At 48.6% G+C, this 27,522-nt stretch overlaps 1 protein-coding gene across 1 annotated transcript; it reads left to right on the forward strand.

The window, feature by feature from the left end:
- The first annotated feature begins 3,562 nt into the window (after positions 1 to 3,562).
- On the forward strand, positions 3,563 to 25,095 carry LOC148219617 (serine/threonine-protein kinase PAK 3-like). The gene is made up of 15 exons (XM_088156416.1): positions 3,563 to 3,683; positions 5,046 to 5,156; positions 6,591 to 6,679; positions 9,615 to 9,749; positions 10,028 to 10,360; positions 10,652 to 10,819; positions 11,130 to 11,295; positions 11,594 to 11,657; positions 12,347 to 12,395; positions 13,164 to 13,276; positions 13,927 to 14,044; positions 14,881 to 14,980; positions 22,328 to 22,524; positions 23,473 to 23,610; positions 25,003 to 25,095. The coding sequence occupies exons 1-15, from the start codon at positions 3,563 to 3,565 to the stop codon at positions 25,093 to 25,095; spliced, it is 1,995 nt and encodes a 664-aa protein (XP_088012542.1).
- The last annotated feature ends 2,427 nt before the right edge of the window (positions 25,096 to 27,522 follow it).

Raw genomic sequence — 27,522 nt, forward strand, 5'->3', positions numbered from 1 at the left:
CACATCTCTTTTTCACAGATGTGTCATTCTCCTCGAGACAGCACAGACTGCAAACACTGCACAGCCTAGAGGGAATGTCTATTCCTTTCACTGTGTCCTCATCACAAAGAGACCCAGGAACAACAGTGAAGCACGTTCATATCCACAGCCTTGTTTCCTTCTTTCAGCTACCTTGTGGATAAGCAATTCTGGCTGGTGATGGAATACATGGATGGAGGCACTCTGAGAGATGTCATCAGCAAGATGTACCTGTCTGAAGATGAGATGGCAGCTGTCAGTCGGGAGGTCAGGGATTCCACCTGTGCTTCCAAGGGCTTGGGCAGGATTGTTTGGGAAACTGGGGCTCAGAACTGCAGAGATTTCATGTGCCAATCTTTGTTTCTGTGTTACTAGAATGCTATGTGCAAGCAAGAGCATTTCAAGTGAATTGCGTGGCAGTGTGCCTGCATTCATTGTACTCTGTTCTTCTACTTTGATCTCCTGCTGTTAAATTCTTGCTCTGTCTCTTGTATTTGCATTTGCTGTTCTCCACTTTGCCTCTCTATGTGTTTACCTCGAGCCTGTCTGGACTGCATTCCTTCCCTGTAAAAGCAAAGGTACTGGTGGCAGAATTTGAAAGCAATGGCAAAGAAAAATACTCATTTCTCTCAGACCTCAGCTGAAAAAGATAATAGTTCACCCCAAATGGCATTTGCTTCTGAAAAGTGAGTAATGTGACACCCTCCTGTTTCTGTTTTCTCTCTCAGTGCCTGCAAGGACTGGATTTTCTTCACTCAAATCTCGTGATCCACCGAGATGTGAAGAGCAGCAACATCCTTCTCAGAACCGATGGCTCTGTCAAATTGGGTCAGTACATTCTTGGTCAGGTGCAGAGTTCTGGGTATATGAAGTGTGGAGCTGCTTTTGAGTGACTGCTAGTTCCCCCAGAGTGGTGCTGGTGGGAGTGCAGGGGCCCCTGCTGCAAATGAAGGCACAGTTGCAACGTGCACAGAGGCATCACAAGGAACAAGCTGTCCAGAAAGGCACTGCTTTGTGGGTGTGTCCCTTCCAGAGGGATGGAGTTGTAATCTAAAGCTTCAGGGGTATAAAATCCACTGCTTGGGGCAGTGTAAAAAACTTGGAGATTTTTGAAATGGCCAATTCCATATTTCCTTGGCTAAAGCCCTGAGAAAACAGAGCAGGGACAGATTTTAGCAGGGAAGGGAGTCTGCACAGTGCACTCTCAGGCTTACAGTGGAGAGTTCTTTTGCTTGGTTTTCTAATTGCACAGTATTTCTTGTTCTCCCCAGCTGATTTTGGCCTTTCTGCTCAGCTCATCCCTGAGCGGAATCAAAGGTGCTCGGTGACTGGGACTTCTGGGTGGATGGCGCCTGAAGTTGTGACAGGTCAACCATATGGCCCCAAAGTGGATATTTGGTCTTTTGGAATTGTGGGAGTTGAAATGGTGGAACAAAAAGTTCCCGACTGGAACCAAACTCCTGTCTGGGTAAGGTGCAAATACTCACTGATCCCACTGTCTTTCTCACCTGTCCCATGTTCTGTGTGCCACTGGACAAAATCCCATTGCCATCTGCTGACACCACTTCCACCAAGGTCACCTTCTAAAAATGTCCCTGCAGCACATCAGCATCTGCTGTAGTTTGGTTCATTGGTTCAGTGGTTGGTAATTGATTCAGTTCAGTTGAGGAACTCAAGCCTTACCACACACAAACACTCCCCAGCTCTTTCCAGGCAACACTCTGCTTTGAGTTTCAAGTCATTCCAGCTCTTTTGTCTGTGCAGATGGACCTAATATCACAAAACATGAGTCTCAGAGCTGGTGTTACCTCTGCAGAAATGAAGGAAAGAAACTCAAATTAAACAAAGTTTCTAAAACAGTGGTTTTTTAGAGATTAAGTGCACACCCTGTGTACTTTCTTGTCATGGGAACGTTGCCTGAAACCTGGGCATGAGGGAATAAAGGCCATAGAGTCTCTTCTGCTTCTTATGCAGTGTTGCTGAAACCCTTAATGACCATATTTCTTTCATAGCCCAAGCCACATTCTCCACATCAAGCCAGAGCATGGTGATGGGGAGAGCCTGCCAAACCTCTCATTTGTTTCCTGGCACTTTCTGGGATGGGCATACCATTAATGCATTCACATGAATATCCAAAAGAGCAGAGGATTACCAAAGGGATGGCACTTCTGCTGTTTAGAACATGGAAAGCTTTTCTTTTCTGCATATTGGAAGCTGAAATTTTCAGACTGCTGAGAGACAGAGCTGCAGGTGGATCCTATGTGCCCAAAGAGGCATTTTCATCCTAGTACTTTTGTGCATGCATCTTAATGTATCTGTGTTGAATTTGAGATTCCAAGTGTTGGTTCCTTATCTGAGCAATAACTCCCTTTTATATAATACTTGAAAACAGTTAAAGAAAAGTCCCTGTTCCAAATAGCCTGTCAAACGGGTGTGAATCTTCACAGAACTAAACGTGCTTTTGCTGATGTAGTTCCCACTAACAAGGTCAGCCAATGAGATCAGCTGCCAAGGTGAGATCCCCTGCATGCTGGAAAAGCTGTGGCTGCTTTGGGGTTTCAGTGTTTTGTTGGTACAGCAAAGTCACCTCTGCCTCTCTGCCAGGGCAGAAACTGCCAGTGCAGAGTGCAGGTTAAACAATGGCATCTGGGAGAGCAGTGACAGATGTGAAAGGAGCAGGCTGAGCCTCGTGTTTCCTTTTTCTCCAGCCTCAACTCCCGATAGCCACAGGAGGGAGACCAAAGCTGCGGCAGCCCAACCTCTTCTCGCCTTTGCTGCGGGACTTCCTGAGCTGCTGCCTGCAGACAGACGAGGCTCGGCGCTGGTCTGCCAAGGAGCTCCTGCAGGTAAAATGCAAAGGGGCTGCAGGTGAAAGAGTGTCTGAGGGATGAGCTCCTCCTCCACTGGAGGCCAAGGCATCAGATCAGGCCCCCCTTCCTCCTCACCTCCAATCTTGTGCTTTTCAAATGAAAACGGTGAGGAGTCCTAGCCTGGGCTGGTAGGGAGGTGCAAAGGTCATCTGGTCCACGTGAGTGACCTGCAATGAGCAGTGTTGCGTCATGGTCCTTAGAAATACTCAATCCCCTTTTCACTTAAAAATAGTACCCCTACCTTTAAAACACCAAGTTTGGAAAGTCATAGTCCATTGCTCTTTTTCTTTTTCCCTTTTTACAGCATCAATTTGTAACATCGGCCAAGCCTGCATCCAGCCTGGTGCCACTGATCCTGTCACTGAAGAAGTGGAAGGAGGAGGAGAGTGGCAATCCATTCAGGACCATTTTCTCTAATATGAGCCTAGAGTAGGAATGTAGAGTAGGAATATAGAGTAGGATTATAAATAAATAAATTTTCTGAAACCTCAACTCATTTGGAAGATACCCCTTCTTCTGAGCCTGTGAGAAAGTTCAACATTTCTTTCTGAATTATCAGTTGTTTCTTCATGCGGCAAAGTGACATTTCTGGCTTCCTTGGTGTGCTTCAAAAGTGGGGAAGGCTCTTCTTTATTCATCCTCTCCGGACCACAGTGCCTTTGGAATATGGCCTAATGGCCAGGTTTTGCCCAGCCCTGGTGCTTCTTTTTGAGACAGAAAGGGAAATGGAACTTGCAGGCAAAACCAAAGGAGTGGTGCAGCCAAATCAACCTGTGCAGGTGCAGGCCTTCAGTCGTGAGTGGGCAGAGGCAGGCTGGAAGGAGGCCCTTGGAGCTGCAAGAGGCAGCAGCCCGGCCCTGGGTGCCTCCTCCTGGCACCGGGCGAATCCTCTGCTCTCAGAGCCAAGCTGGCAGCTGGCTGGGCCCCAGGGGAAGCGCAGCCGTGCTGGGCACAGCACAGACTGGTGGCATTGGCCCCCTGGAGTGTGGCCAGCAGGAGAGAAAGGCAAAGAGCAGCCCAGGGCTGGTGCCCTGGCTGAGCATTGCCCCTCTTGGGCCGGCTGCCCTGTAACTCCTGGGCAAGGTCAGCAGTGTGTGCAGCACTCTGGGCACAGGGGCAGGGAGCCGGGCTGCTCCGCAGGCTCCAGCACAGGGCAGCGTCCTTCAGGCACGGCACTTGTGCCAGGGGAACCGAGGCCAGCGGGAGGCAGGGACAGCTTGTCAGGTCACAGCTGCAGGAGACAGTGCCTCACACAGCCCTGCGAGGAAGCGCCTGCAATCCTGGACTTGTGCACGGAGCCACAGCAAAGGTGTGAAATGCAGAGTGCTTTGCAGAAATATTCAGGGGCACCAGGCCAGCCTGCTTTGTGCTCTCTGCAGCACAGCAAGCACTGTGCAATGCAGCTCTGAGCTGCTGGGAGAGAGGGAATATGGGGATGTGCCCGAGGGTTGTGCTTGAATAGTCAACTGATTTGGAAAGGAGCAGGAGGGTTTTGGCAGGCAATTTGTGTTCTCTCAGTGTGTTCTCAGTGCTTAATCCTGTATTAGCCATTTCAGTGATTATTGTATGCAAGTGGCTGTCTTTGCCTTGAGAATAAGAGAGTGGTGCTGTTAAGAAGGTAGCTGGAATGCATGTCCAATATATGTGCAAATCTGTGGAGAACTTTGCTAGGATTTATTTCAGCTCTTATGCCAACAGTGCCTTCTCTCCTAGTTCTGTCCAATGCTTATGGAAATTTTATTGGTCTGGTTTCCTTTGCTTTGGTCCCATCTGAGTGCTGAGTTGGGGTACAGGCTGTAGGTGCTTGGGGCACTCTTGGAGTTACTCTTGGATCCCTTGAACAACAGGGTTTGGCCCACCAGGGGAGTTTGTGCTACTTTGTGACAGAGAACTTCCCCGGCTATTTTATGTTTGATGTAAGGAAGGTTGGGCTGCTTTGCATAAATTCAGAGCCCAATGCAGAACGTTTGCTTTGTGATGTCAGGGCATGGTTGCCACGTTGTAGTGGTGACATCAGAAGGTTGCCTTGGGGCACGGAAGGCCTCAGTGTCAGAGCAGCTCTTGGGCTTGCTCAGTGCAGGAGCATCCTCCTGCTTGAGGCGTCTGTCAGTGGGCAGCTGCACAGTGACAGGAGCCTTGTTTTTTCTTGCATTGCAGCACAGTCTGCAAACTTGCACAGCAGTGCTACAGTCATGGAGCAACTCGCTGCTGCAGTTTGCACTGTTTATGGCATTGGTTATTCCGGCTATTACCTGACACACCTGGCACGTAAGTAGAGATTTCCCTTGAGTGTAACCTAACCTGGCTTTTGTGTATCTTCCTGCTCTTTCTTAGTAATTGAGTTGATTTTGAAACAGAAAGAGCATTGGGATGCCACTGCTTTGGGAAAGCTCCTGTCAACACATTCCGCTAAAAACAGGGTTTCTGTAGCCAGGGGTCTGTGGGCAGCATTTGCACGGGAACCTACAGGGGTTGAATTCCCTCCACGGGAGAGTCTGTGGCAGCAGAGTCTGACATTTCCTCACTTTGCTGGATCAAGCGGGACAACTTTGAAAATGCAAACTGGGAGGCCTTCTCAGAAAGCCTTCTAAAATTTCTGCAGCTCTTCCAAGAATTCAGAGAAAGCTTCTTTATTCTAAATTTTGTCGTGAAAGGATTTGCCTGCCTAACTTGACCCTTTCTGGAGTGTTAAAATAGTGATTCCCTTTACAATGAAGTGCAAACTGCAAAGCAATGAGTGTCTGCTCCCGAACCCTGGAGCTGATGCTGTGCTGTTTCACTGCCACTGGAACTTCCACAGCTCAGAGGGATCTTGAGGAAGCTTTTCTGGGCAAGTCTTTCCAGCAAGTTAGTGAGAATTAGTGCATGGAACCAATTTAAAAAACCATTGTCTGAAGGAGAAGATAAAAAAGGCTGCCTTATGTGTCGGGCAGAAAAGGAGCATTGAGTGTTAAAGAACTATTTTCATTATAGTGATCCAATTTGTATGAATTTGCTGGCAAAACAGGCCAAAGCGCAGTCACAGCCAAGAATATTGTCCTGTTCTTTTGCTGGCAGTGCACAAGAGCTGTGTATCCTGGTCCCCTGTAGTGAAACAGAAAATGCTCTGTATTAGGGTTGCCTTGTTTTGTGGGATTGATCAGCCCAGGCAGTTGTCTCAAGGAATCTGCTTCATTTTCCTTGCTCACTACAGGTCACCTGAGACGTGTATTCAGAGGTGCCCAATGGGAGGTGAGTGAGAAAGGAACATTTGATGTTGGTGTTGTGTAAGAAACGAGGAGAAAGCAGTGAGCTTGGCCTGTGGCAGTAGAGGGTGGAGGGCCAACTGGGTGAGCTGTAAAAAAAACCATTTCCATGTCTGAAGCAGCAATAGCAAAGGCATTACTGGCTATTTCCTAATTTTCCATGTCACAGCTTTAAAGAACTGAAAGCTCAGTTTTCAGAGAGACTGTTGCTTGCTGATAGTAACCAGGGTGGAATATTGAATTCAGAGCCATATGCAGTTCTGTTGAACCAGCCCATTTGAATTTAGTCAGAGAGACTTAGAATTGCACTGTGATGACAGTTGATGATTTTGTCTTTGTAGATCAGGTTGTAGAGCTGCACAGAATTAAGTATATAAATGATAGGTAATGGCCTGTCCCTCATGCTTCTCTCTCTCTTCACAGAACCCTGAGCCAAGAGCCGAGTCTCCTCTGGCTCCCTCTGCTCCTGGAGATGAGGCCAAAGACGAGCAAAACGGCCACAAACCTGCAAGTGTGGTCACAGCAGAAGCTGAATATTGCGAGCCGGTAAGTGCCAGTTGTGGCTGCTGCTGTCTTTAGTGCAAGACAGAGCTGCAAGTTTCTGTCCAGCCAGGACCTGCTGTTGGTGGCTCAGGTTGCTGAGTGCTGCAGTCCTGTGGGGAGTTAGGAATTGCCCTGCAAAGCAGTGAGAGCTGGAGAATGGGCTTTGCTGTGTCGTCTTTAGGCCCCAGCTTGCTGGGATTCTGCTAGGGGCCGGCGTGAAGCATGAAGGCTCCCCAGCCCCAGAGGAGGGAGCATGTCCAAGGCACTGAGCTCAGCCACGTTGGATACGTAGGGGACACGGCGGTCTGGAGAGACCTGTGCCACTCCACAGGGTGGCCGAGGAGCAAGAGGCACAGAAATGCTTGATCTGACCTCACAGGCTCTTTGGGGCGCTTTGTCGCCACGAGCTTCTTGAGTCTGCTTATGTGGCGGTATTTCAGAGACACATTGTGGAGTGGCAGGTGGCAGTCAGAGATTTGGTGCCTTTGTTGCCAGGTTGCTCTTTTGCCTCTTCAGGCAGAGTGGTCAGTAGCAGAGTGCAGTGTGAGCTGGCTTATTTTAGAGAAGCTGCAAAGAGATGATTGTGTTGTCCATGGACCCTTATGGGCCTGCACATGTCCCGTGTGGCAAAAGACAAAAACTGCAGAGTTGTGGACCCATTGCTGGGGCAAAAGCCAGAGGCTACATGCGTCTGTTGATGCTTTCTATTGTGTGGTCTATTCTATTCTTGATAACTGCATATGAAAATGCCATTGGTGCCTGCAGAGGGGGAAGAGTTGAAAGACTTGGACTAGTGTCCTGTGTTGCTAAGAAGAGGAGAGGTATCTTGGAATTCCGGATGCTGCATCTGAAATCAAATGTGGAAGGTGGACAAAAGGAGCCACGAGTGCCTGTCAAGAGCAGCTGAAGATGAGGCAGCGTGTGCCCAGGTGGCCAAGAAGGCCAAGGCCGTGCTGGCCTGTGTCAGCAATCGTGGGGCAGCAGGAGCAGGGCAGTGAGCTGTGGCCTGTGCTGGGCAGGGCTGCAGCGGCAGCTGGAGTGCTGTGTCCACATGTGGGCAGCTGTGAAGCAGAAAGAGCTTGAGGGGCTGGAGCGTGTGCGCAGAAGGGCACGGGAGCTGGGGAGGGGTGGGAGCACAAGGCCAGTGAGGAGGTGCTGAGGGAGCTATAGCCTGGGGAAAGGGAGACTCATGAGGGACCTTCTAGGCACACTTCCATGAATGCCTACGTGACAGTGCTCCCCACAAGGGCCGTTTCTGTGCCAAGGATCCCCTCAGTGCGTCCAGATGCTTTAGACGCTGGAGTAGGTGACAATTTGATCATTGGGTTTTTTGAGTTGTTGGTCTGCTAGAAGGTGAAGACCTGTTTATTTTCTTCCTCTAGCAAGCAAAGGTGCTTTTGCTCAAGATTTCCTGCACAAGAAGATGTAGTTTGGGGCAGGGACTTTGGAGCACAAGGAGATTTTCTGATGCCAGGCCAGCCAGTTTGATCTTGCACATCACTTTCATGATACCACCACTCTTATCTTTTGGCAGCCTTGGGGATCAGCAATTGTCCAATAATACAACCAGGACTAGATTGGGGAATTTAGCAGGAAATCAAAACCTTGAATTCTGGTTGCTTCTCAGAGATCAAATGAGCTGGGAGGGGCTGGGCTTAATTTCTGATTACAGCCACTTTGGCACCATCAGTGTGCTTGTGACAAAGAGAAGAACTTGCCCTAACACAGATGCAGAAAGAGTGCAGTTCCCAGTGCAGTTCTTTGGGTTTGATCTCATTCCATAACGACCTACATGCTCCAGATTCCCCAGGAGTTTGGTTTATTGATGCAACAGGCGAGCAAGTTCAGGATTGCTGCTGATGGGGGCATTGGTTGCATTGGTGTTGATGTGTGTCATAACAGAAATTATAGTAAGAGAAATTACATAAATGAGATCTATCTATCTGTCTAGCTATCAATCTACCTATGTAATATTTCCATAATTGATTCTTCCTGGCTCTGGTCAGAGGCAGTTGGAGTTGCAAATCTCCCCTACAGGCATCCCTTCAGGGGGAGAAGAGCAGAGACATGTTAACTGATCCCGAGCAGGCAGAGATGTTTCCCCTCCAGAAATGGTTGGTTTTTTCTCCTCAGTGATGTTATCCTTCTCCAGCCTCTTCTGCCCTGCAATCCCAGTTTATTCTTTAAATTCTCCCTGTCCTAGTGACATAGAAAAATTCCATGGTTTTGGGGGTGTTTGGCAACTCTTGTCATACATGCATTACATGACACATGATTTTCTTCACTGACATCTCTAAGGGTGTCTAAGTTCATTTGTTGATGGGGCCTTATGAGGGTCTCCTTTACTACTGGTCTGAATTCTCAGTTGACAAGAGAGGAAGAATAAACACCTTGATCCTCCTCCATATACTGAGGTGGCTGTGGAAGCTGTCTGACCTCCATCAGAGGATCTGTGCATGCATCCTTATCTCCTGATTGAGCAGGATTTCTAACAAGAGAGTAGATGTCAGAAAGGCAGGAATGGTGGTGCAGGCCTGAAGAGAACATGAACTCCAGAAGTGTCTGTCACAAGGAGTGAGCCCACACTGGAAGCCACCTGCAGAGCCAGGATGGAGCTGTGGGACAGGGCTGGGTGTCAGTCACCATGGAAAGACAAAGGGGACAGAGCAGAAGTGGAGGGAGGCCCTCAGCAGAGCCTTGAGAAATGCCACACCTTCCCTGACAGCTGCCTGAGAGGCTGTTGGAGCTTCAGTCCCAGATGGACCCTGACTGTACTGCCAGTGTCACTTTGGAATCTGTGCCTCCCCATGGGCAGAGAATGAGCCAGGGGAGCAGCAGCACAGTGCTTTGGGAACGTGTGAGCCCATCAGTCTCAGAGACTTGGTCCACAAATGTTGTATGGGAAGTTGAAACCCATCTCCTCTTGCTTTCTGTGCAGGCCCTTCTGGAGCAAGAGCATGAGCAGATTGCTTTATCAGAGGTGCCAGGGCAGACTCAGGGAGAGCTGTGCCCAGCCCGAGAGCAGGAAGAGCAGCTCAGGCAGCAGGTGGAAGAGCTAGAGGAGAATGTCCAGGTAAGCCTGGCTCAAGCAGGTGACAGAGTGAAGGGCAGGAACAGGGACATAAAACAGAGCTCTTGGGACTGAGGAGGCCAGGAGTGCCACAGGCACTGGAAGCACAGAGCCTTGTAATCTGCAGAGATCAGCACCAGGATTGGAGGGTTACAATGGAAGCAGAGGTGGGTATGAAAACAGAAAGAAGTGGCGGAATGAATTTGATTTTGAGGCTGAAAGAGGAAAAAGCTGAGCCTGGTGGCAGCTCCCTGTGATTTGCTCTGCATTTGTGTGTACAGAACATCAAGATAGAGCCACAAGGAGAGCTGTCCGAAGCTCAGATTGCCACCATGGCAGTGAAGAGGAGGAACAAGGAGGACAAGAGAAGCATCCAGGAGGAGATGAATCTCCATCAGCAGAGACACAATCAACAAAACCCGGTGAGTGCAAGAGTGGCAGACCCTCCTTTCAAGAACTATTTCTCTTGCTTTTTACGGAACCTCAAGGATCAGCTGCACACAGAGCTGCAGGAAACTGAGGCTAGGATGAAGGCAAGAGTGAAGAGGCTGGAGGAAGAAACAAAAATGATCAGAGAGAAACATAATCCCATGCTTGAGGCTGTACAAAATCAAGTGAGTGAAACAGCAATAGCCAGTGCAGTCACCAAACTGGTGGTTTCTGCCCTTCTTGCCTTTCCACTGTAGAGTAGCAGGGGGTGGGGTGATGCCTCTGGGTGCAATCCTTCTGTAGGGTTACTGTGTTCCTTGTTCTTGAGGTATTTTTACAGTGGGACATGGTGACCCAGATGGAGGATTGAAACAAGCTGTCTGTAGCCCTGTTCTCTCCCTTTCCTCACAGTTGATGACTCTTGGCTGACAGGGACAAGCTGTAGTCTCTGACTGCTTTGTTCTGTTTAACTTGAGGTGGAAGTGTTGACATCTCACCTGCCAGCCTGCAAAGACTTCCAGCAAAGGACTGGAAACAAAAAGCCCCGTGGTCGGTGTGAGGCACAGGAGCTGTCCCAGCCGGAGATGCTGCAGGTTGGGCACGTCCCAAAGATGGTGGAGGAAAAGAGATCTCAGTGGAAGGAGGTAGAACATTTGAAGAAGTGTGTCTGCAGCCATTAGAGGGGAAAGGAATCCATAGGGAGGAAGTGGAATGATCATTGTGGCAGTTATCCTTCAGAAAACATGAAAATGGAACATGAATCTGGCCTTGAACTTGAGTAAAACCAGCCTTTGGTTTTGACCCATCCAGTTGGAGAAGTGGACATGCAAATAATCCATTTTAAGAGCCATGCATGTGGCTGAAAACATCTTCCTGAGGGCTTGCATTTGAAAAGGGATCTCGAAGTAATCTCTGCCAGCCACCGTTCTGAGATAAACTCATTACTTGTCTCAGATCTACACAGGCTCTGTTACTGAACCTGCTGCAGCAGCAGCGTTGTCTAAAGAAGCCTTTGTTCCCCAGCCTGAGAAGTGGAGCCTGGGCAGACTGTTCATCTCCAGCACTGACACAGCTGCTGCTCAGCGACAGGAGACTGAGGAGAAGTACCTGCAGCTACTGAGTACGTCCTGTGTATTTGAGGGACAGTGCGTTGTGTGCATGTGTCAGCATAGCTGCACCAAATATTCCTCCTGAGCCTGGTATCACAGGGACATTTAGGAATCCTTATAGGAACTGCTGTGGAAAAATCGCTCTCTGTGCTGGCCATCTGTGCTGCAGAGCTGTCTGTCTGGTTGTTGTTTTTGTTACCCAGCCAAGCACAAAGGGTTCAGAGACCCAGACAGGGGGCTGCCTTTTTGATCTTCTGGAAGCTGGGATCTCTGCTTTCAAGTGAGCACCTTGCATTTTGTTTCCCTCAGGGAAAATAGTGACCATGGAAAATCCTGTGACAAAATACACTGAACTGGAAAATATTGGCAGCGGGTGAGTCCAACCACAGTTACTTTTACATAAACATGGGCCAGGTGATTTGCTGGTAGAATGTCTATCAAGTGTGAAGTCAAGCAAGCTGCAAACATATTCAGACACTGAGGTTAGATTGTCCCATCTCTCATTACTGGTCAGACTTTGTGAACGTGGTCAGAAGGCAATGCCAAAGACATCTCCATGCTGGCAAGGTCTTGCCAGCAACAAGGAACAGGACCTGGAAGATCTCCTTGTCTCTCAAGTGTGGGACAGCTCTGTGCTAATTTCCTTAGCATTTTTGAATACCTCCAAATCCTAGAGCCACACTAATGAAAGGAGAAGGATCTTGCTTGCCTGAAAGAGCAACCTACCTCCTATGAAAGCTGTGAGATAACTGTTCCCAGGAACAGTTCTTTCCAAGAGTTTGCTGAATGAAATACTCCATGGTCAGGATAAGAACAGCACAGTTTAGAAATTGAAGCTCGAGATGAGATAATAAGCTCTCTTTTTGAGCTGAGGCAGTAAATCCCAACACTCCAGGAGCTGGCACAGTGCCTCCACACCTGAGAGGAAAACGTATCAGTTGTCTTCTGGTATTCCCATCCCACATCCTGCAGGTTTTAGGCACTGACAGGACTGATCTCCTGCTTGGCTTTCACTCCAAATTCTAAATGGCTTCTCCTTTCTTTGCTTTGTTTTGTTTCTAGGACTTTTGGAGAGGTTTGCAGGGCATTCGACAAGACCAGAGGAAGAGAGGTGAATGTCAACAGCCCCTGCAGACTCTGCTGCAGCTCTTGAGGGCTTTCCTCTCTGGTGTGAGCTCTGGCTGGAGCTTTGGGTAGAGCTGTGCAGTAAAGGCACAAGAAGCACAGACTGGTGCCAGCCTGGAAATTGCCTTTGGGACAGTCTTTGTCCTTCTCGGCTGCCAGAAGGAAGGCGAGGAGGGCAGCGGTTCCTTTCAGAGAAGGACGCGCTCACTCGCTCTCAATTGCTAAAACAAAGGTGGTGCCTTAGAGCATCTCCCTGCCCTTTGGGGCTACAGCTTCAGAGCTGTATTCTCATTTCTGGCTGCCAGCAAATGCATCTGAATGTTCCTGGTAGCTCCTTAGCCCCCTGCAGTGCTGCACTTGGGAACTGCGTGTAGGGAGACATGTGTGAGGTGTCCCTGAAAACCACAAGCCCAGCTTAGAGCCCAGGATGTATCCAGAGAGTACCAAGGCACAGATGACTTTTGAATCCCAGACAGAGCAGCAGAGAGTGTGGGCAGAGCTTTGTTACTGTGTGGTCAGACATCTTTGTTACCAAATGGACAAGGCAAAACATCAATGGCCATGTGTCCTGTAACTGGCCCCCAAGGGAGCAGAGAAATGGGCTGTTGGAATGTCAGTTCCTAATTACTCCAATATCTAATCACAAGGCACTTTGAATCAGCTCAGCAGTGTCATTGCAAAAACACTCACTCCATGTGCTCTGTGGTTTTGTGCCACCAACTTCTCAAGTTACTGATTTTCAATGTCATTTTAGGTGGCCATAAAGAAAATAAATCTTCAAGGAATGACAAGTAAAGAAATAAAGGTCAATGAACTCATGGTCATGAAGAAGAATAGGAATCCCAACCTGGTCAACTATTTAGACAGGTGAGTTGTTGTGCTTTTGTCCCATGACTGTTTACATACTGCAAACACGCAGGATAAAAACCCACATTGGTCCCTGGCAGAAAATAGAGCTGTTAATTATTAATAAATTAGTATTGTTCTGCTCATCCTCAATGGATGGGAAGAGAGTGCATCTTGTCTGCATGAGTCTTCCCTGGCACGTGTAGTGTGAAAATTGTTCAAAACCTGGATCAACTGTATCTTACTAAGTCAATAGACAATAAATTCACTGCCTTCATGTTGTTGTGGGGCTTGATTTACTTCAAGTACCTTCTTGCATGCAGGTAAACTAACAAGGATTTCACTTGGATTGTGTCCACTCTTTTCCATTGCTGTGCATGCCAGGGACACGGTGCTTTTTTTCCAGAAACACACAGTGTGACAGGTTTTTTAATCTCTTACTAAAGAAGACTTTTTGCTTGATGGCCATCTAACACATCTATTTATCGCAGATGTGTCATTCTCCTTGAGTCTGCACAGATTGGAAACACTGCACAGCCTAGAGGGAATGTCTATTCCTTTCATTGTGTCCTCATCACAAAGAGACCTGGGAACAACAATGACGCTTGTCTTTTCCAAACAGCAACACAGCCATGCACGTTCATATCCACAGCCTTGTTTCCTTCTTTCAGCTACCTTGTGGATAAGCAATTCTGGCTGGTGATGGAGTACATGGATGGAGGCACTCTGAGAGATGCCATCAGCAAGATGTACCTGTCTGAAGATGAGATGGCAGCTGTCAGTCGGGAGGTCAGGGATCCCACCTGTGCTTCCAAGGGCTTGGTCAGGATTGTTTGGGAAACTGGGGCTCAGAACTGCAGAGATTTCATGTGCCAAGCTTTGTTTCTGTGTTGCTGGTATGCTATGGGGAAGTAAAAGCATCTCAAGTGAACTGTGTGCCAGTGCCCCAGAAATCACTGTCCTCTATTCCTGTACTCTTCTCTCCTGCTCTTGTATTCTCTCTATGTCTCTCGTATTTGTATTTGTTGTTATTCACCCTGCCTCTCTAAATGTTTACCTCGAGCCTGTCTGCACTGCTTTCCTTGTCTGTAAAAACAAAGGTGCTGGTGGCAGGATTTGAAATGAATAACAAAGAAAAACGAGAGACTCATTTCTCACAGGTCTCAAAAAGGAAAGTAGTGCACCCAAAATGCTGTTTGCTTCTGAAATGTGACTGATGTGATGCTTCCAAATTTGTGCTGATGCCAACAATAAACCTTTGTCATGCAGCTTGTCACCCAAAGTAATCCACTTCACACCAAGGGGAGGGACGTTTTCTTTTTTGGCAAAATCGTTTGTCCCCTGCATGGAGAGCACATCCACTGCAGCAGCAGTCATTCTGGCTGGTTTGCAGGGCACAGTCTACAACAGCAGTTGCTGTTGCTCTTCCAAATGCTGACATGCCTTTCCTTAGAAAGGTCCTGCTCTGCTGGTGTTGGAGCAGCAAGCTCTTCCTCTCACTGGCACTGTGTTCTGCCATTAGTCCTCATTCTCCTGGAAAGGGAATCATTTAGAGCTGTTTCCTTTCTTGTGTGATGACCTCACATCACTAATGTTTGCTCTCACGTTTCTGTTTTTCTTCCCAGTGCCTGCAAGGACTGGATTTTCTTCATGTAAATGACGTGATCCATCAAAATGTGAAGAGCAGCAACATCCTTCTCAGAACTGATGGCTCTGTCAAGCTGGGTCAGTATATTCTTGGTCAGGGGCAGTGTTCTAGGGATGTGGGGTGTGGGGCTGCTTTGAGTGACTGCCAGCTCCCCAAAAATGCTGCTGGTGGGAGTGCAGGGGCCCCTGCTTTTAGCGAAGGCACAGCTACAACATGCACAGAGGTATGATAGGGAAGCACAAGCAGTCAAGGGTGGCATTGGTCTGTGTGTGTCCCTTCCAGAGGGAGGGAGATAAAATGTAAACCTTCAGGGGAATAAAGTCCACTGTTCTGAGCAGCGTTTAAAATCCTGGGTTTTTTTGGCCAATTCCCTACTACCTTGGCTAAAGCCCTAAGGAAACTGAGCATGGCCAGTTCTCCAGGAGATTCATCAACAGCTCATTCTTAGAGTGATAGTGGGGAATTCTTTGGCTTGGTTTCTGTCCTGGTTTCGGGCAAATTTGGGGGAAAACCTCCAGAAGGAGCCCCCAAACAGCAAACCCCACGACTCCTCCCCCCCCACCCCACCGGGTTCGGGAAGAATTTCCTCGGAGAAGAGTGGGAGAAAAAACCTGTTTATTTAACAAGCAAGACACTCCCCAGCACAGGGAAAAAAGACAACACCAGCTGACAAAAAAACTCTTTCACCGTTCTGAAGGGATGACAAACTCAGTCTCTCTGGCGAGTGGTCGCTCAGTTATCAGTCTCTGGCGCTGGGGATGACTGCTGCAGGTGACAAAGTGTAGCCTCCCGGTGTTTCTTGGGGTTCCCAGGTCCCCGTCCGTTCAGATGGTATCCAGGAGAGGGAGGGGACGGGGTGGAAGAGAAAACAGTCCAGGGAAAAAGTTGGACTGCCTAGCTGAACTAACTAATAAGCAGAAAGCAAGGGCAAAGCGAAGGAAAGAAAAAGGCAGAAGCGAGCAAGCAGGCAAGCAAGCAGGCAAGCAAGCAAGCAAGCAAGCAAGCAAGCAAGCCGAGCTAAAACCTCTCCTAAACATAGACCATGGGGGAGGTGAGCCGGCTGATAACAAGACAAAACAAAGCTTCACTCTCAGACTCAGTCCTGGAAGCACAGGACATAATACCAAACATAATCAGGACACACGATTGGAGATAGAAACACCATAACATCACCCTAGGACATTCCACCCCTTATCTCCATATCGTGAACATACTAAACAGCATGTAAAAACTTCAGCAAGTAGAAATTTCCATCTTTCACTTATTCGGACACATTTTCTTCCATCTCACTTGCTCAAACCTTCGACACTTACACATTTCCTTCTATCTCACTTGCTCAGACCTTTGACACTTACATATTTCCTTCTGTCTCATGCTGCCTCACCCCACAATCAGATCTCCCTGAGGCACACATCGTGTTGTTCCATCTCTCTGCATTACCCACCATGTACAACCTGGTCCTTGAGCAAAGACAATCCCACGAATGGGTTTGTCTGTACTCGGGGCAGAATTGATCCAAACTGCCTTCCCTAACAAACCTCTGATATGTGCCACTGGGACTTTGTCTCCATCTACTATATTCAGGGACTCAGACTGGGCAGGGCCCGCTCGGTTGGTGGAACCCCGGGTGTTAACTAACCAAGTGGCCTTTGCTAAATGCTGCTCCCAGTGTTTGAATGATCCCCCACCCAATGCTCTCAAGGTGGTTTTTAACAGTCCATTGTACCTTTCCACCTTCCCTGCAGCTGGTGCATGGTAGGGGATATGGTACACCCACTCAATGCCATGTTCCCTAGCCCAAGTGTTGATAAGGCTATTCTTGAAATGAGTCCCATTGTCTGACTCAATCCTCTCAGGGGTGCCATGCCTCCAAAGGACCTGCTTTTCCAGGCCCAGGATGGTGTTACGGGCTGTAGCGTGAGACACAGGGTAGGTCTCCAACCATCCAGTGGTGGCTTCCACCATGGTCAGTACATAGCGCTTGCCCTGGCGGGTTTGAGGCAGTGTGATGTAGTCAATCTGCCAGGCCTCTCCATACTTGTACTTGGACCACCGCCCCCCATACCAGAGGGGCTTCACCCGCTTGGCTTGCTTGATGGCAGCGCATGTCTCACAGTCATGGATAACTTGAGAAATACTGTCCATGGTTAGATCCACCCCTCGGTCTCGTGCCCACTTATATGTGGCATCTCTGCCCTGATGACCTGAGGCATCATGGGCCCATCGAGCCAGGAACAACTCTCCCTTGTGTTCCCAATCAAGGTCTATCTTCGACACCCCTATCTTTGCAGCCTGATCTACCTGCTGATTGTTTTTCTGCTCTTCATTAGCCCTACTTCTGGGAACATGGGCATCTACATGGCGAACCTTCACAGGTAATTTCTCTAACCGGGTAGCGATATCTTTCCACTCTTCGGCAGCCCAAATTGGTTTTCCTCTACGCTGCCAGTTAGCCTCTTTCCATCTCTCCAACCATCCCCACAGAGCATTGGCTACCATCCATGAATCGGTATAAAGGTAAAGCTTTGGCCACTTCTCTCTTTCAGCAATGTCTAAGGCCAGTTGAACCGCTTTGAGTTCAGCAAGTTGACTGGATCCACCCTCTCCTTCAGTGGCCTCTGCTACCCGTTGCGTGGGGCTCCATACGGCTGCTTTCCACCTCCGATTCATCCCCACAATGCGACAGGAACCGTCGGTGAATAGAGCATAGCGTGTTTCCTCTGCTGGCAGTTGGTTATATGGTGGAGCTTCTTCAGCCCGTGTCACTGGTTCTTGTTCCTCATCTGTGACACCAAAACTTTCACCTTCAGGCCAATTTGTAATTACTTCCAAAATCCCAGGGCGATTCAGTTTTCCAATCCGGGTGCGCTGTGTAATGAGGGCAATCCACTTGCTCCATGTAGCACTGGTGGCATGGTGGGTTGAGGGAACCTTTCCTCTGAACATCCACCCCAGCACTGGTAGTCGGGGTGCCAGAAGGAGTTGTGCTTCTGTGCCAACCACCTCTGAGGCTGCTTGGACCCCTTCGTAGGCAGCCAAGATCTCCTTCTCTGTTGGGGTGTAGTTAGCTTCAGACCCTCTGTAGCTCCGACTCCAAAATCCTAATGGTCGGCCTCGAGTCTCACCAGGCACCTTCTGCCACAGGCTCCAGGACAGACCATGGTTCCCAGCTGCAGAGTAGAGCACGTTCTTCACATCTGGTCCCGTCCTGACTGGGCCAAGGGCTACTGCATGAGCAATTTCCTGCTTTATCTGGGCAAAAGCTTGTTGCTGCTCAGGGCCCCAATGGAAATCGTTCTTCTTGCGGGTGACCAGGTAAAGAGGGCTCACAATCTGACTGTACTCAGGAATGTGCATCCTCCAAAAACCTATGGCGCCTAAGAAAGCTTGTGTCTCCTTCTTGTTGGTTGGTGGGGACATAGCTGTGATTTTGTTGATGACATCAGTAGGAATCTGACGCCGTCCATCTTGCCACTTCACTCCCAGGAACTGGATCTCTCGAGCAGGTCCCTTAACTTTACTCTTCTTGATGGCGAAGCCGGCTTCCAGGAGGATTTGGATGATTCTCTCTCCTTTCTTGAACACTTCTGCTGCTGTGTTCCCCCACACAATGATATCATCAATATATTGTAAATGTTCTGGAGCCTCACCTTTTTCTAGTGTAGTCTGGATCAGTCCATGGCAGATAGTAGGACTGTGCTTCCACCCCTGGGGCAGTCGATTCCAGGTGTACTGCACTCCCCTCCATGTGAAAGCGAACTGAGGCCTGCACTCTGCTGCCAGAGGAATGGAGAAAAATGCATTGGCGATATCGATAGTGGCGTACCACTTTGCTGCCTTGGACTCCAGCTCGTACTGCAGTTCCAGCATGTCCGGCACAGCAGCGCTCAGTGGTGGAGTCACCTCATTCAATGCACGATAGTCCACAGTCAATCTCCATTCTCCTTCAGATTTACGCACAGGCCAGATGGGGCTGTTGAAGGGTGAGTGGGTTTTGCTGACCACCCCTTGGCTCTCCAGCTCACGGATCATTTTATGGATGGGAACCACAGCATCTCGAGTTGTTCTGTATTGTCGGCGATGCACTATGGAAGTGGCAATTGGTACCTTTTGCTCTTCTCCTTTCAGAAGTCCTACAGTACTTGGATTCTCAGACAGTCCAGACAAGGTGTTCAATTGCTGGATGCCCTCTGTCACCACAGCTGCTATCCCAAATGCCCACCTGAATCCTTTTGGATCTTTAAAATACCCCCTTCGGAGGTAATCTATGCCCAAAATGCATGGGGCCTCTGGGCCAGTCACAATAGGATGTTTTTTCCATTCATGTCCAGTCAAGCTCACATCAGCTTCCACCAAGGTAAAGTCCTGTGATCCACCTGTCACACCAGCAATAGAAACAGATTCTGCCCCCACATATCTTGATGGGACTAATGTGCATTGGGCACCAGTATCAACCAAAGCTTTATACTTTTGTGGTTCCGATGTGCCAGGCCAACGAATCCACACAGTCCAGAAGACACGATTTTCCCTCGCCTCTCCCTGGCTAGAGGCAGGGCCCCTCTAAGCCTGTTTATCCTTCTTTCCTTGGGCATATGTCTTAGAGGTTCCTTCAAGGGGATCAGACATATCATCATCATCATACTTGGCAGCTTGGCTACGGGCAACTGGAGCTGCTCTCCTTTTGGTGGAACTTCCTCTTTGGGTCTTGCCTTCCTTCAATTCACGCACCCGTTGTGCCAGAGCAGCAGTAGATTTTCCATCCCATCTCCTCATGCTTTCTCCGCAATCACGTAGGAAGAACCACAGCTCAGCTCGTGGGGTGTACCTCCTCTCCCCATCAGGGGAACGTCTGCGTTGGATACCAGGGCCTCTAATTTGTACTGCTGAGATTTGGAGAAGGTCCTCTTTAATCTCCTCCCTGAGTCTTTTATGATTCTCCTCTATCTTGTCTTCTAATTTCTGCAGACGTGTTTCCACAGCTGCAATTCTGGCATGTGTTGGGCCATGCACAGCATCTGCATATGCTCGGAGCTTCTTTGCCATATCAAGCACGGTCTCATCCCTCTCGTCCCGCTTCATTATTGCTAAAGCAGAAGCATATTCATGGGGCCCAAGTCGTACAAGTTTTCGCCACATCACGGATGTACATGGTACCAAGTCCGGATTCCTAGTTGTTATGTCATCTGAGAAGATAATCTCTGCCACTGCCATTTCTCTCAGGCGTTGGATCCCTTGTTCTATCGTCTTCCAGTGGGTCTGCTGCATATAAAGATCATCTGCACACAGGTATCTTTGTGCTACACTGTCCAGGACCCGTGCCCAGAGGCTGTGAGGGTTAGGCCCTCTCATCATTCCTTGGTCGATGACAGGATCATGTGACAGGGATCCCAAATGCCTGGCTTCAGTGCCATCCAGAATTGTAGCCTCGCCTGCAGCATCCCAAAGACGGACCAACCAACTAATTATAGACTCATCAGGTCGTCGGGTGTAATCCTTTCTTAGGCCACGGAGGTCCTTTAGGGAAAAAGACTCAATATTGGCCTCTGATCTTTTACCAGTTGCTTTGACTCCTGGTTTTATGTCAGGAGGCGTCGAGGGTCCTTCTCCTGCATCATCATCATCATCATCCACTGGTCGATCAGTCTTGTCTGTGCACTTTCCACTTCTCGTGCTGGTAGCAACAGCCATTGGTTGAGGCTTACTGACAGGTTTAGCTGCTGGCTTAGGCTCAGTGTCTGGTGTAGTTGTTGGCCTCGAGCCTGGGGTGTTGGCTGCAGCCTGAGTGACTGGGATAGTGGCTGATTTATCTGCCTGTCCCCCTTCCTCTGTCTGCTGCCCTACAGTATCTAGCAGGGTACGGTAAGCATATGCCAGGGCCCAGCTCACTGCAATGATCTTCTTCTCCTTAGAATTACCATGGCACTTCTCTTTCAGGTACTTTGCCACCTCAGCTGGGTTCTGAATTTGTTCACATGGAAAATCCCAGGATGTAGGGTCAGAAAATTCCTTTAAGATTTGGCCCATATCCTCCCATTTCCCACACCATTCAGGATTCCTCACGCCTGGCTCTACTCTGGGGTCAGGGGTCTCAGCCCCTCTAGAAATCTCAGCTCTCATTCTAGAGAAACTGCAGACTGTATAGAGAAAGCTTACTATATTAAACACCAGAAAGATGGTCTCTTTAACACTCAGGGGGAACTGAACATTCTCTAATAAGGATGTAACAAATTCAGAGGAGAAGAAGGAGAACAAAGGCTGAAAAGCCTCATCCCCTGCTTCTCCTCTAACAAACTGAGTGCACAACCACAACCAAGAACCATACATTCCTGGAACAGATTCCAGCACCTTTATAAATCTCCTGCAGGCCATTAAAACCAAGCCCAGCCCGATGGATATTTTGGTCAATGCCCCTCTGCTACAGAAACTACGCATTAGGGACAATACCGGAGCTATTTCTGGATAAGCAAATAAACCCAGGGACCACAAAGGTATTAAGACTTCAAAAAACCCTAGGGACCAAAATCCCATGCAGGCCTCCACCCCAAAAGACATGAATTCCAACAACATAGCCAATAACTGCTCTATACCAACACAAAAGAATTTGAACCAAATTATTATTATTAGAACAGGGTTTTTTCCCACTTTCTCGAGCCCCACGTTGGGCGCCAATTTATTTGTCCTGGTTTCGGGCAAATTTGGGGGAAAACCTCCAGAAGGAGCCCCCAAACAGCAAACCCCACGACTCCTCCCCCCCCACCCCACCGGGTTCGGGAAGAATTTCCTCGGAGAAGAGTGGGAGAAAAAACCTGTTTATTTAACAAGCAAGACACTCCCCAGCACAGGGAAAAAAGACAACACCAGCTGACAAAAAAACTCTTTCACCGTTCTGAAGGGATGACAAACTCAGTCTCTCTGGCGAGTGGTCGCTCAGTTATCAGTCTCTGGCGCTGGGGATGACTGCTGCAGGTGACAAAGTGTAGCCTCCCGGTGTTTCTTGGGGTTCCCAGGTCCCCGTCCGTTCAGATGGTATCCAGGAGAGGGAGGGGACGGGGTGGAAGAGAAAACAGTCCAGGGAAAAAGTTGGACTGCCTAGCTGAACTAACTAATAAGCAGAAAGCAAGGGCAAAGCGAAGGAAAGAAAAAGGCAGAAGCGAGCAAGCAGGCAAGCAAGCAGGCAAGCAAGCAAGCAAGCAAGCAAGCAAGCAAGCCGAGCTAAAACCTCTCCTAAACATAGACCATGGGGGAGGTGAGCCGGCTGATAACAAGACAAAACAAAGCTTCACTCTCAGACTCAGTCCTGGAAGCACAGGACATAATACCAAACATAATCAGGACACACGATTGGAGATAGAAACACCATAACATCACCCTAGGACAGTTTCCTATTTAGAGCTGGCTTTCATGGTGTGTTGTTTTCTCCACAGCTGATTTTGGCCTCTTTGCTCAGCTCACCCCTGAGCAGAGTAGACAGAACTCAGTGGCCGGCGCTTCTGGGTGGATGGCACCTGAAATCATGACAGGTCAACCATATGGCCCCAAAGTGGATATTTGGTCTCTTGGAATCGTGGGCATTGAAATGGTGGAACGAGAAGTTCCTCACTGGAACCAAACTCCTGTCTGGGTGAGGTGCAAATACTTACTGATCCCACTGTCTTTCTCACCTGTCCCATGTTCTCTGTGCCACTGGACAAAATCCCATTGCCATCTGCTGGCACCACTTCAACCAAGGTCCTTTTCTAAAAATATCCCTGCAGCTCATCAGTATCTGCTGTACTTTTGGTGGCCTCAGAAGGGAAGTGGCAGGTAACCATTTCAGCAACATACCATTATGGCCTCCAGCCATGCCTGACATTTCTCATTTGCTTTTTGAACACTGTTGGAACTGTGTTACTGAAGGAAGTGAATTTTTCAGTGAAATGTTTAGATATGTTTTAAATATCCTTAAATTGGAGGTTGAATCTTCCTAGATTAAATTTTATAGAAAAATAGAGGAAAAAGAATAAAGGAAAAAAGAAAAAGAAAAAGATAAAGAAAACGAGAAAAAGAAAAGGAAAAAGGAAAAGGAAAAGGAAAAAGGAAAAAGGAAAACCACCAAAGCAAAACAAACAATTCTGTTTGCTTTCTCCTTTTTTTAACCAAGAAGTGGACAACAAGGTTGATGAGTTTTGTTTTATGGCAGCTCTGCTTAAGGGACCAACAAGCACTGCAGAGATGCCCTTCCTGTAATTACCCTTGGAAATTGTAGAGTTAGTTCATATAGTCAAGTCCCTCTACCAAAATGCCTGTTAAGCTCATGTGAATCCTCAGGGAACCAAATGTGCTTTTGCTGATGTAGTTCCCACTAACTAGGTCAGTAATGAGATCAGCTGCCAAGGTGAGATCCCCTGCATGTTGGAAAAGCTGTGGCTGCTTTGGGGTTTGGGTGTTTTGTTGGTACAGCAAAGTCATCTCAGCCTCTCTGCCAGGGCAGAAACTGCCAGTGCAGAGTGCAGGTTAAACAATGGCATCTGGGAGAGCAGTGACAGATGTGAAAGGAGCAGGCTGAGCCTCGTGTTTCCTTTTTCTCCAGCCTCAACTCCTGATAGCCACAGGAGGGAGACCAAAGCTGCGGCAGCCCAACCTCTTCTCGCCTTTGCTGCGGGACTTCCTGAGCTGCTGCCTGCAGACAGACGAGGCTCGGCGCTGGTCTGCCAAGGAGCTCCTGCAGGTAAAATGCAAAGGGGCTGCAGGTGAAAGAGTGTCCGTGGGATGGGCTCCTCCTCCACTGGAGGCCAAGGCATCAGATCAGGCCCCCCTTCCTCCTCACCTCCTATCTTGTGCTTTTCAAATGAAAATGGTGAGGAATCCTAGACTGGGCTGGGCTGGTAGGGAGGTATAAAGGTCATCTGGTCCAAGTGGCCTGCAATGAGCAGGGACATCTTGAAGGAGATCAGGTTGCTCAGAGCCCTGTCCCACCTGATCTGGGAAGGTTCCAGGCATGGGCACCTACCAGCTCTCAAGGCAACTTGTGCCAGTGTTGCACTATGCTCCCAGTAAACAAGTTCTTCCTTAGACCTACTCTGACTCAATCCCCTTTTTGGTTAAAAATATTAGCCCACATCCTACTGTAACTGGGCATATTAAAAAAGGTGTCCCACACTCCCTCAGAAGCCCCACTGAAGTTTGGGAAAGTGGCAATAAAGTCTCCCTGAGGCCTATTCTTCCCCAGGCTGAATAACTCCAGGTCTCTCAGTGTGTCCTCAGAAGAGAGGTGCTCTGTTCTCTGACGGTTTCTGTCACCCTGCTTTTTAATTTGGTGGTGTGGTCAGTTTTATCTAATGCCACAAGAATTGAAGTAGAGCAATGCTGGATCCAGAGGTGTGAAATGGTGATGGAAGAACCCAAGGAAGCCAGTCCTGGCTGAGCACTCAGAGATTTGGCTGTGGGAAGGAGGGGCTGTGGCAGGCTCACTGTGAGCCTCTGAGGGGCCCTGGTTTGTGCCCCCACCCCACTCTTAGAGGTTTCTGCCATGCAAACAGGGACAGCTGAGAGGGACTTGTCCCAGCCCCATCTGCTGCCTGGCATGGTCAAGCAGACAGGACCTGCCCCAGGGTTACTGCCAGCTTGTGTGGCAGAGAGGGAACTGCAGGAGCCAGTGCCACTCGGCTGTCCCTGCTGGCAAGGAAGGAAGGAAGGTGCCATCCAGCACAGGAGGGGCAGGGCATGGAAAGGTAGACACTGCTGTGTCTCCCTGTGGAAATTAGCGTGATGCCTGTCTTTCAAAGAGAGGCACCCATGTGAGTCTTTGGAGTTTCCTGAAAGGAAGAAACCCCAAGGACAGAAAACACCATTTCCAGAGCCCTGGCAGGACAAAGTCCCCAGCAAGATGAAGACACCAGAATAAAGAGATGAGTGGGATTCTGGGCCAGGTTTGTCTGTGATGGCAAGACTTGCACATGAAGGTTGAGGTGCAGATGGCCCTGTTGGTTCTCTTTCTGCATCTTTCTGTGAACCAGAGCAATCCTGATTGAGCCTGTGAGGCACTGAGCTTGGATATCTTGATTCATTGTTTTTTGTTGCTGATGTTTTTATCTTGTTGTTTTTATTTTCCGGTGGGCAGCATCCATTTGTAGCATCAGTCGAGCCTACTTCCTGCCTGGTGCCACTGATCGTTTCCATGAAGAAGAGGATGATGGAGAAACAGCTGCCATAATTACATCTGGACCATGTGCTCCACCACCAGTTTAAGATTGTAGAGTAGGATTGCAGAGTAGGATTGCAGAGTAGGATTGAAGAGTAGGATTGAAGAGTAGAATTGAAGAGTAGGATTGAAGACTAGGATTGAAGAGTAGGATTGCAGAGTAGGACTGAAGAGTAGAATTGAAGACTAGGATTGAAGAGTAGGATTGCAGAGTAGGATTGAAGAGTAGAATTGAAGAGTAGGATTGAAGACTAGGATTGAGGAGTAGGATTGCAGAGTAGGATTGTAGACAAGGATTATAGAGGATTATAGAGTAGGATTGTAAATAAATACATTTTCTCAAACCTCAAATCATCTAGAAGATTTCTTTCAAACCATGTGTCAGAGACTGAAATATTACAATTTTTGACTTCAGCATTTTCTTGAAGGATGTTTAGAACTGAAATACAACAGCTGAACAGAATACCACCATATCCTGAATAGGCCTTTGGAGTGGGGCCCTGAACTGTTCCCTGATGAAGATAAGATAAAGCACAGGAACTGGGGACATTCACAAAGCCAAGCTTAGCACCTTTGGGGAGGAGACAAGAGCCACAAGGCTGTCAGCTGCCAGGCTGGCACAGAGCCTCTCACCAACGGGTGGGCAGAGAGAAGCTTTGGGTGTGTGTTGGAAAGCCTCTGGTGAGAGGCTCAGTGACCGCCCATTCTCTGATGTGCAGACCAGCCCTGCTCTGGGGTCCTTCACCCGGGGGAAAGCTTATCCACAACAGAGGGGGTGACATAGCCCATGTCACCAGCTGACATGAAGTTGGTGCATCAAGGATCTCCATGGATTGCTTGCTTCTAATTATTCCCCTTTCCAATTTGGGCTTGCTTTGTTTATTGTTTTATTTGAATTTCATCATTTGAGTAAAATTTGTCTGCAGTGATCTTCTCTTTATATTTTAGGCTGTAACACATCTGAGTGAGCATCATCAGAATTGAGTTGCTCTTGTTCCAGTCCAAATCTGGAAGAAAAACCAATTTCATGTAGTGGTTTTAGTTGGCCAATTTGAAATTTCCTGGCCAATGCACCAATTGATGTGTTGGGTCAAGTGCTGCCCAAATCACCAGTGCACCCACTAGAATTATTTACTCATTTCCTGCTGTGAGATAGGGTTAGGAGGGAAGGCTAAGCAGGCTCAAATTTTAAAGGGTAGAAAGGAAAACTTCATTAACAGAAACTAAAGGTAATAAGAAGAAGTAACAGAATAAAACCTTTTGAACATATCTTTTCTTTCCCACTGACAATGTACAGAAACAATTTGGTCAGTTTGTCACCTCTAGAATAGTCTTTCTTCAGATCACTTAGGGAGATGAGTCTCTCTTGTCAGTCTATGGACACTTCTCCACAAGACAACAGTTCTCTCGTGGATGCAACTTCCACACATAGCAGCCGTCCAGGAAATCTGCAATCATGAAGTCCCTCCCATCTTTTCACAGCCTTCCCACAGCTGAATTTATGGGCCATGTGTCTTGGTTTGAAAGGTATCTGCTAAGGAAAGGCAAGAGCCGCTTTCCTGAGATGTGGAATGCAACCCCCTCCCTGTTAATTATTTTAGGTCCAAATCAGAAGCCTTCAGGCAGGAGGTGTGGGGATAAGGGTAACAGTTCTTTACTGATATCCAACAAGGCAGAAAAGAAACAACAACAGCTATAAAAATTGACAACAGAACAGAGCAGTCTAGCTCAGCTCCAGTCCCTTTTGGCCGCAGGCCGTCTCCCTGCGCTCAGTTCCCGGTGCTGGGGGCAGGGCAGGTCCCGCGCAGTTGAAGAGGGGCTGCAGTGATGGCGGCGGCCCAGGGGTGAGAGGGATGGGGGAGAGACTCCCCGCTCACGGTGTCGGTCGTGGTGCTCGGCAGAGTGCCTGGAGGTAGTAGGGTGAGGTGGGAGAGCAGCAGAGCGATGTCCAAAGGCAGGGAGCGTGGATCTCAGTGCTGGGATGGCAGGGGAGATGCCAGAGCAGAGCCCAGGTTGTCTTCCCACTCCACGAGCCAAGCGAGAGAGAGAGCCCCGCTCCAGACCCCCCATCCCACCTTTCCCTTTCCGGTTCCCCCCCCTCCCCCTCCAGCCACCCCCCTAGGAGAGAACATTATCTGTCATTTTAAGGTGTAGCCACAATTACTTAGCATAACAATGGGAGAAAATGCCACAGAAAGAGAAGGGAACAATTCAACCCCCAACACCATGTCAGACTCAGGGGGTATTATTTGTAAGGATGAAACTGTTTCAGTAAATGTTCTCTTGGAAGAGAGATCTTCTTCTTCTTTCCTGGGGGCAAAGGGTCTTCAACACTCTTCTCTCTGTTTTAAGTTCTCCTGGGACCACAGCTACTTCAACATCTGCTTACTTCAGCACGGGTGCTTCTGCTCATGACTGTGCTTAGAACGCTTCATTCTC

The sequence above is a fragment of the Sturnus vulgaris genome, chromosome Z (assembly GCF_052056855.1).
Source record: "Sturnus vulgaris isolate bStuVul1 chromosome Z, bStuVul1.hap1, whole genome shotgun sequence".
NCBI classification, from domain to species: Eukaryota; Metazoa; Chordata; class Aves; order Passeriformes; family Sturnidae; genus Sturnus; species Sturnus vulgaris.